This window comes from Leptopilina boulardi, unplaced genomic scaffold, assembly GCF_019393585.1.
Source record: "Leptopilina boulardi isolate dan_hultmark-lab unplaced genomic scaffold, ZJU_Lbou_2.1 LbouV2_280, whole genome shotgun sequence".
NCBI classification, from domain to species: domain Eukaryota; kingdom Metazoa; phylum Arthropoda; class Insecta; order Hymenoptera; family Figitidae; genus Leptopilina; species Leptopilina boulardi.
Genome location: NW_026137841.1, coordinates 635,427 through 646,110, shown reverse-complemented (window position 1 = coordinate 646,110; position 10,684 = coordinate 635,427). Strand labels below are relative to the sequence as shown.

Sequence of the window (10,684 nt, the reverse complement as noted above, 5' to 3'; positions counted from 1 at the left end):
TATACTTACTGTTCATATATATTAATCTTGTTTCGCTTGTTGCATCTTATGTGTAATAATTTCTTTATAATAAATAAATTGTCACTATTTAACTAAATACACAAATTTTGTCCTTTATTTTCACAATCACTACCGCAATTTATTTCTGTAATTCATTTTTTTTTATTTTTCACCAATATATCCGGATCTTATTGCCTAAATATGTATTTTTAACAATTTAGAAATATTTCCTTTCGATATTTCTAGAATTTGAATGAATAATCTTTTCAAAATATTTCACTTAAAAATTTGTAACATATTTCATTTTTTTATTTTGCAAATATTAAAAAATAATATGTCAGTAATTTTTCATCCTCACATTTCCTGAACATTTTGCTGAAATTTTTAGTACAATCGGAACTGCAATATTTCTTATAGGCGGACATTTCATTGCTTGCCTCAAAATCTCATGGACCTTTCATTGAAATATTTCGAAGCTTTCAATGAAATATTCAGGACAAATTCAGGAAATTTTATGTGCTGTGTGAGTACTTTCCATCAACTTCTTTTGACACTCATGAGACTACGATTAAATATGTCAATCAATCTTTGATTTTTTGGCCTGATAGGGATACTCTTCATTCTTCTATGCCGCAATTTTTTATGAAACATTCAGAAAAAACGTATTAGTAATAATTGACTGTTTTGAAGTATTTCTCCCTCTAATGCCGAGGGTGTTTTAAAGTTAGTATTTAATTTTTTTAAGGCTTAAGTTCTCTAATTGTTGGAATTGAATAAAAACGTTAAATTCACTGTTTTTTGTTATTGGATTTAAAAATCCCACCAGGTCTTTATAATCTGAAATATTTTAAATAAAATCCAACAAAAATTATTAAGCACAAATTTATTTTGTAATATCATGAATTTGAAATATGTGTAATTATTTTATCATAAAAGATATTAACACTTACTTTCTTGTATAAAAGTTATCTCATCAAACTTGATCAAATCACTTAACTTTGAAATGTATTGACAATTATGATATTTTTAATGTTAAAACAATTGAATAATGATTTTTGATGGTACAGGAACATTCTTCTTTATCTACTAAAACCTACTGTAGGTATTAGATATTTCTTTCTTCAGTAAAATTGTAAAAAAATATTTTTTAAATTCGATTTTTTATACAAGGGAAGGTGACAGCGAAATTTCATCCCATCGAAATTTATATTATGTTTTGTGGTTACAATTTTTTTCTTACAATATTTAGTATTTAAAATTTAAATATAATACGAAAAATTAAAAACAAATTCTTTCCTTAATAATTTTGTAAATATAAGTCGAGATTTTAGAAAAATTTAATTTTCAACTTACAATCTCATTAATTTATTGTAACATTGAACGATAAGACCTTGATTTCAGTACACATGTAAAATTATTGTTTTTAAATGTAACCTATTTTAAACAATTTAAAAAATTGAAATCAAATTGCCTTTTCTGAATAAAAAAATTGTTTATAGGAAAAGATCAATAATAATGGCTTGAGTTTTATCTGGATTAATGCTTAGTTTATTTTCATTCGCCCATATAATGACACTAAGTCAATGTCCCTCTGTACTAATTGAAAGAGATCACATGGAGATGACAGTGGCCCCTATAGGTAAAGTTTAAAGTCGTCAGGAAATTTGATATACTTACACGATTTGAGCTGGCGCCCGAGGTCAGCAATATGTACGTTGAAAAGAAAAGAAGTAAGAGGGGAATCCTGAGGTACTCCGCATTTGATAATTTCCCATTCGGATTGATCACCTTTGTTATTTATAATACTCTGGTATCGTTCAGTAAGATAGGATCTGATCCAGTCACATGAGATGAGAGAAAGCTTGTAAGATAACAATTTTTTTAAAAGTAAATTATGACCAACTAAATCAAAATTCATTACACTAAAACGTCAATCGAGAACAGACGAATGTTGTTGCGGACCCGGGCACCAAGATGGGTAAGGGTCCTTCAGTGGAGCTAGAAATAGTGGGGGAAAGGGACGAGGAAAAGGGACGGAAAGGATCGGGAAGTCAGTGACCGATGAAAGCCCGTTGTTGTATGATTTGCGAAGCTGAAACGTGAATAATAAAGTTGAATTATTTAATTTGATTGTTAATTTGTGTTGTATAATTTAATTTTGTGACGAACTTCAAACGGAATTGAACCATTAAATTAAATTGAGGGATCGGTAAGTTGATTTGCATTAATATCAAATAATTCTGAATACCCACGTCGTGGGTGAATCAATTGAATAACTATCCGAATATCCATGTAGTGGATGACTAAATAATTGTGTGTCCACGTGGTAGACGATCTTGATGATGGCTTGTGTGATGAGTGTTGAGTCCGTTTAGTTTTATTTAATATGTTTGATAGTTTATTGCATTACTTGATTGTTGTTAATAAAGATATTCATTCTAATATTATATGTCTATAATTCCTCATCATCATTTTCTATAAAATAAATTAAATCATTTGCGAAACAAGTAACAAAATGGTGGAGGCGCCGGGTAATGTTACAATAAGATGACGATTAAAATGATGTAAAAATATATTTCAAGAGAACGTTCCAAATAAAACGAATGAATTGAATAATAGAACAGTCATAAAAGTTGCTACCTGAGTTGACCCCTTCATAGTTTGTAAACAGTCAATAAGTGTGATATACCGAAAGTTCATCATGTTTAAATGAAATAAAAATTAAATGAAATATTATCAAAACGGTGCATCCACCCTAATAAAAATGAATACCTTTGTTTAAAATTCAGCAACTTATTGTACGCTAGTTAATTATTTACTAATAAATGTCCATTTCATTGTTTAGTATGTTTAGCATTTATTTACGTATAAATATGTACATACAGGTATTCTATTTAATATTGATAATAAAAATTCACCTCTTCAATAGATGTCGAGCATAACCGAAAGGGGGAATTCACGGAGAGTAATGGAGGGAGGTCAGGAAGTAAGACACCGGAGTAGGGAGGAATTAGACCACGAAGATTCAATCAGTGGGGGAAATTCCAATGTCGAATCGCTCTCGGAGAAGTCACTCTCGGAATGATCGTTACAGTAGAAGAGATCGCGTTGATTTTGTTCGAGATAGAAGCAGAAGTCACTCCTCTAGGAATAGTCATTGGGATAGAGAATATGAGATAAATTCAGTCAGTGTTAGGTCGAAATTAGGGATAGGGAAGAAAGCTGGCGAAACTTTTAAAATAATTCTAAAATTTCCGTATCTACTAATATGGCATGCGATTTACAAATCGATGCGGCACGTAGACGTCACGAGATTCAACTGCGGATGATTGAAGAGAAGGCACGCTTAGAAACGGAGTTGGTAAATGAAGAGTTAGCAGCGAAACTAGCGGTAAATAATGACGAGAATGAAGACCTTCGTTCGGTATTGTCTCGTAGATCTCTTTGACGTGAACAGGAGGAAATACGCATAGGAGAAAACATTTAAAGGTGGTTAGAAGGTCGATCCCCAAAAGAGCACCCAATGGATTTTTCTGGACCAACACCAAACTTTAACGAGAATATAACCCATCGATTAAAGTTTGTTGATTATTATCGCCTGACTGACGATTTCTGACGATAACTGTCTTTAGCAAAGGTAGAAAGTTAAAGTGGCCACGACTGGGTCATTCACAGAAAATTAAAAGGCATTAAAATAAGCTGGAACGCTTATTAATTTAATCCAATTTTGCTTATTTTAATACCAAAATGGATTAAAATAATAAGCGTTGCAGCTTATTTTAATACCTTATAATTTTCTGTGTTTGCCTTACGTTTATTTTTATAAATATCTATTTCAAAAAGTAATGTAGATATTAAAGCAAAAGAAGGTGAGTAAAGGGAAAACAATAATTTTTTATTTTTGTAAAATTTTCATCACTGTTTAACATAAATTCACAATAAAATAATGTTTTCTTGATGATTCCTCGCATAATTAAATTACGTTCCCACAATGTAAAATTTTGATAAACGTTATTCAGAAATCAAATTTATAAATTTGCAGATACTTTTAAATATCCTCTTCATTTTCATAATCTTGCATTTCATTGTCTTCGCCTTAAATAAAAAACAATTTTTAACTTATGATTTATCTGTAGTAATTATAAATTGGTAAAATTGGTTTGTGTAAGCATAGAGAAATATGAAAATAAAACCCTTTCACTCACACATTTTTCTTTTCACTGAATTCGTATAAAACTCGTTACTGGGGGTTTTTTGGGGTCGCTAAATACGAATTTGATGACATTTACAAAAAATTCAAAATGGTGAATACAATATGGCGGACATGAAAATTGAATTTAAAAAGAATGAATAAAATTTTTTTTGTTTTTAACCCCTTATGCTTCCTTTCTATGGTAACAGAATCCAGCTCATGTATCTTAGTGATGTTGAAAATAATTATTAACTTTTCAAATGTTTCATCTATCATTAAAACTTTTTTTTCTTATTTTTAATGTATAAATTACATTTACTGTTGGATGACTTATGTTACTGGACTATTGAGTTTATATTATTTTCTCTTTTTTATTTTTATGTCAAATATTACTGATGATGATTGATGATTTGTAAATCATAGTTTGACCACACCCAAAAAAAAGTAATCTTAAATTTAGAGGAAAATTCCTCTTCTAAAATCCTCTGAATATTTCCTCTTAAAATACGAATATTCCATTTCACTGTAGAATATTTTTATTCTTTGTTGTAATGGAACAATGACAAAAGGAGTACTTTTGCATTTTCCTCTTCAATTACGATTTTCCTGTTTAAATTTAGTATATTTGAAAAAAGGAAAAGTAAATACATGATATCAATTACATTTTTTTCCTGTTTGACATTTGCGCATTTGTTTTTCGAAACTGTCAATTTTCGTATTTTGTCATAATAGTGTTGTGTTATAAATCGAAAGACTAAAATGGAAAAGAGACTTAAAGATTTACTAAATGATTAAAATCTGGGTGGATATATTGAATGGAGGTGTAAATACAGAAAATATAACCTCTCGATTTATCTTCATTTCTTACTAATTTCCTTAAATATTTGCGTCGAACTTCTTTGATATTTGCCACTGGCTGTAGCATTTTTTATTATTATTGTAATTAAATCTAATGTATTGATGCTCAGCAAAAAGCAAGAAATTTTTTTCAGAAATGTTTAATTAATAACCAATATTTAATTCTTTATTCCAGGAATCTATTATAATTTACTTTTTTTGAATGTAAATAATTAAATCTTATTAAATATTTATTATATTATTCAAATTTAAAAAAATTATTGGTTCTCTTGACATTAATAACACTAGGAATTTTTTTTGTTGAAGTTTTGATATCAACATTTAATTCAATGTGTCAAAACTGTACTTTATTATCAATACATAACCATTATTGTCTAATAATTTATTCAAAACCTGTGTATTACGGTTATTTTCAACTTGTCAAAATATTAGAATATTATTCTTCCTTTAAGAGGATTTTTTCTAGAGGAAAATCCTTCCAAATTAAGATTATTACTTTTGATACCAAAATTAAGAGGAAAATATGCATTACATTTAGAGGAATCCTCTAGAATGAAGATTACTTTTTTTAAGGTGCATAAAACCTGTTCCCTATTAAAAATCCCTGTACAAGATCTTGTACAAGAAAATGTACATTTTCATCAGCTGTACTTGTACCTGTTCTGTTGAGAACATGTACAAGATCTTGTAAAATTTTGGCACCAGAACTTGTACTAGATTTTGTACAAGTAAATATATTTAATATTTGCATACAAGGAAATGTACATGTTATTGTACTGATTTATTTATGTCTTAGTTTAGCTAAAATTAAAAACTTTAAAGGGTGCGCAGTAGTTTTCTTAAGACTTTACAGCTGAGCAATAATTTTTAAGCATTCATAAGTAAAAAATACTAATGATTCTATATTATTAAAATTTCAAATTTTTGTTTAAATCTCTTTTTAAATGAACTTGTACAAGAACATGAACGATTTTATGTGTAAATACTTGTACATGAACCTGCACAAAAATATGTACAAGAACATGTGCATTTTTCTGTATACAAATATTAAATACCCGTGCAGAAATTTCCATACTTAGTGCTACTTTAAGTAAGACTCTCTCATGGCCCTTGCCAGTTTTTCCACAAGTCTGTCATTTCCCAGATTAAACGGCAGTTACTTGGTTATGGCATGTTTGCAATATAACCTAGAAAACTACATATCAAGACAGTGAAAAGGCTCTTGCCAGTTTGTCCACAAGTATGGCATTCCTTAGAGCAACTTGGTCTTGCCATGGTTTTATGACATAACTTCAAAGTAAAAAGTAATTTTTAACATTAAAAATAAATTATAATTTATATATAATTATTGTTTCTTTACTGTTCTGCATCCAAAGTCTTCTTTTTCCTCAGTCGCAATTTATCAAATCAATTTTGTATTTATTTTCTCACGTTAAGTTGGCGTAATGGTTAGCGCGTTAGATTACGGAGCGTTAGGTTAAGGGGTTCGATCCCAGATAGCGTTAAATATTTTTCAAAGTTTATGTAATCGATTGCGTTAAATAATAATAGGTAGGGGTAAATATAAGGTCTCCAGTAATAAATAATGTGTTAATTGTATAATTAATTCCATATTTAATTTTTTTGTTTAGTGTTGGTGTTACTACATATTTGAAGTTGGGTCGACTTTGGGATTATTGTTTGTCAGGCTAGAATTGTGCATTCTTCTGTTTTTGTTTTATTACAAGTTTTTGTTGCTTACTGATTCAATCAATTATTCATTACAACTGATTATCAGCCTGTAGTACATTTTTTACTGATTGCTTATTTTTGTCACAAAATATAGGGTAATTCTCAGGAAAACTCTCATGGCCCTGGCAAGTTCATCCCTAAGTAGGGCAAATCCTTGCAAACCGTTTCAAGCCATTACTAGGGCCTTGCCAGTTTGCCATGCCAGGCCCTTGCCAGAATCCAGGCGTACTGGGAAGGACCTTGAGAGGCCCACACCATAATTTCTGCACGGATATATTTACTTGTACAAAAAATTGTAAATTTTAAGAAATGCTGCTCAGTCGTTCCATTGGAACAACAATCAAGTATCTATTCATACAGCTGTGTGCTACTAGGTTAAAAATCTGAAAATTGAACATCATAGTATGTTAGTCCTTTCTGATGATCTCACCCATAATTCAGTAGCCGTTGCATGCATTCCAAAAAAATTCTTATAACACATATAAAGGAGCAAAATCTATCAATAAATAAAATAATATTTTTCACTGATAGAGCAGCAAAACAATATAACAATCAATTTAATTTTGCTAATTTATTGAGTGATAAGAAAGATTTTGAAGTTTATGCTGAATGTCTCTTCCATGAAACCGCACTTAGAAAAGGTATAGGTGTGATGGTATAGATGGAAATTTTAAAAGATTGGCAGCTCAAGCGAGCATACAATTACCACCTTCCAAACAAATTCTGACAGCAGAAGCTCTATTTAATTGGACAAAAGAGAAATTAGTATATTTTTAATTTTTGCGGTACGTAGTTTAAAAGTTTTGGAAATTCTGCAAAAAAAACTTTTTGGGTGTTTTAAAATTCATTCATTTTAAAGTTGTAGCGGTTTGAAAATTATTTTTCAAAAAAGTTTTACCCCTGCCAGTATGGCAACCCCGCATTACACGGACCTGAAATCATGTCTTTTATTTTAGTTTTTATATATACTAAGACATATATCTTTGCCAAAAAAAAATTTTCTTAAGTGGCTTTTTTTCCGAGAATGACTCATATGCTAATACAGATAATAAAATTCTATGAATTTTTGATGTTATAAAATCATTTTGAATTCACTATAATCGTAATTGTTATTCTTCCTTTTTACTTTTTTTATTATTCTATTGACATATGTTAGGAAAGCAAAGCATTTGCTCCGATTAAGAGTGTTGCGCTGAACTGGTTTTTAATTTATAACTGATATAATATTGCTCTGTCAAAATTCCCTTTGAATGTCACATATTACACCAACGCTACAGTCTGGCATAGATCTGACCGAGACAGTTAATAGCATTTTTGAAGGTATATATTTATAATTCAAAAATCTTATATTAGCTCTAAAAAACAATTACTATCTAAAAGCTTAAGACTTCTACAACCGCAAACTTTAAACGCGTTGTTCTTAAAATCTTGTTGCTTAAACTGACGGGATTCATATCTCCTCAAATTTTCATCCAATTTTCTTTGTTAAAAACTTAAAATAAAGATAATATAATTTATATGCGGTTGAACCTCCTATATACAATAAGGAAAATAAGTATTTTGAATTCGAATTAGTTTTCGCTTTTTGCGAAATACATGTTGGTATTTATCGACTATCGGTGATTAGTAAGTTATCGCCTTCATGAATCTGTGAGTTATACTATGTTAGGTTAGCCGTGCGCAACTCTATGCAGTACTGGTTGGGTAAATATTATACAAACCAGACTGTTGTCCAGAATCCACATAATTGTTAGTAACTAATTACATATTATATTATAGCAGTGGATGAGGTTAACCTCCTACCCATTCTCCTGGAGGAGGAGGACCCCGGGTGTTACGAACTGGACCTGTCGGATAACTACGAGGATTCTCCACCGGTCACCCCACTCAATGACTTCACCACCAAGGAAAAGTTTGATGACTCCCAATCCTGAGCCAACCAACTTATTAGTGAGTAGGGCAGGTTAGGGGCATCGTCATCATCATAACCACCACCTTTGCCACTCTCATCCCTAATATTATCTTCCCCAGGATGGTTATACCATAACTAACTGAACGGTGTTGAGGAGGGTGACAACCACGACGATGGCTTCATAACTGTTAGACTTAAATACAGTAAATTTAAAGAGATATTAATATAATATCTAGTTCTTTAAACGAATTTTACCATTTTTATACATATTCGATTAATTTGATTGCAAACCTGAATTTTCATTTGAAGACGGAGAAAATTGATCAAGGCGGTAAGCTTCCTCCTGTTGGGATGGGGGATCATTAACTTCAATCACTTCAGGTCCAATTTTATACTGATCTTGAACTTCTGGCATTAGCGATGGTATATAATGGTATGCATATTTTTTGTTACCAAAACCAATGTACAAATTAACTAATCTTCTGTTAGTATAAAAAAATTGATTAATTGTTACTCTTAAACTAGAAAAGTTATTAAATGGTAAATTTATAAAAAATCAAGTTAACTTTCTTCAAAATAAGAGAAATGATCAAGTCTTCTCGATATAACAAGTCATTGAAAAAATGAAAACTAATCAATCAGTTTGATCTACGTGTAAGTTTCCTAACATAAAATAGTTAATGAATACAAGTTAAGCCTTTCTGTTTACGTCCTCGACAAATTGATCCCTAATCAAGAAAACGTACATGTTCAACAGATGAACTTGTACCAGTTCTAGTAAAGAAAATGTGCAATTTCGGCACCTGAATTTTGGAATAATCTTGAATTAGAGGGTCAATTACGTAACTTTTTACAGATACCAGATTCCGAATCCTACATTCCAGATATTACATTCAGGATACCACATTCTGGATAACGCATTCCAGATACCACATTCCAGCTACCACATTCCAGATACCACATTCCGGTTTCCATATTCAGGATTTTAAATTTCGGTTTTTTAAAAATTTACACCCTATTGTGTATTATAAAAAAAGGAAATATTATTTTTATAAATTAATACACAAGTTATTACATCACTAAAGGCTTCGATGATGAAATTACTTTATTTCTTACATAAATTCTATGCTCAAGGAAACTATTAAAACATTTGTTCGTAAAACAAAATTAACCCTTAAAGTAGACACTGGGTACAGAACTCCTCGATGTTTTTTAAAACTGCGTGCCAAATTTAAACTCATGCATTTAAGCTCATCGTAAAAAATTAGTAGGCAATCTTAAAGTGACATCTATTTGTGTCGGCTATAAAGGAAACCTTGGAGTGGGAGTTTCGGATATAGCCGAAAGTATTCTGCGGACAAAGTCGGGTGGGAGCATAAAAGTTATTATAATAGAAAAAAGTGAAGTTTTTAAAAGTAAATATTTTAGAGAAGTTTATTAGTTATAACAATTACGGATAGAGGGGTAGGCCACAGAGTGGGGGAACGGGCCGGTACGAAATTCCATCACCGGGCAGGTATACGGGGACGAGTAGGCGGCGAATCGTGAATCGCCCTTTTTATTTTAATAATATTATATTATATCTGTTCAGTGTTGTGTTAAATCGCGTAATGGGTTTTTAAATTGCGTTCACCGCATGGTGCTTTCATCAAGCCAACCAAGCTGAGTACTCTTACGTACGCCTCACTAATTCGACGGTCGAAGTAGATATAATTAAATTCTCGAGATTACAATCTAAGTTTGTCGGTACCTTTCGCAGGCAAGACGCGGATATTCTCTAAATAATAATAATCGTTCACAAATCAAAGTGTTTTCAATTGTTTTAATTAAACTTTAAAAGGACGCTCTCAAACCCAAAGTAAATCACCACGCCGCAAATCACGTTGTACAAAGCAGTGTAATTTAAATAGATTATAAAATAAATTAAGTTAAATTTTTGTGTTAAACCTTGACATTCTCTGCACCCTTTCTCATCTCACTAATTCCCGATT

The 10,684-nt window shown here is 30.8% G+C and overlaps 1 protein-coding gene across 2 annotated transcripts in view; it reads right to left on the bottom strand.

Annotated features, from left to right (window-relative positions):
* Positions 1 to 3,875: 3,875 nt before the first annotated feature.
* Positions 3,876 to 10,684, bottom strand: part of LOC127282091 (radial spoke head protein 4 homolog A) — a 53,155-nt gene continuing 46,346 nt past the window's right edge. The window contains exons 10-11 of one of the 2 annotated variants that reach the window (XM_051306173.1): positions 8,985 to 9,175; positions 3,876 to 4,095 (exon numbers count right to left, since the gene is read on the bottom strand). In XM_051306173.1, the coding sequence (XP_051162130.1) occupies positions 4,049 to 4,095; positions 8,985 to 9,175 (238 nt within the window). In that variant the 3' untranslated portion in view covers positions 3,876 to 4,048. The remainder of the gene's footprint in view (positions 4,096 to 8,984; positions 9,176 to 10,684) is intronic. The other variant, XM_051306174.1, reaches the window with a different exon arrangement.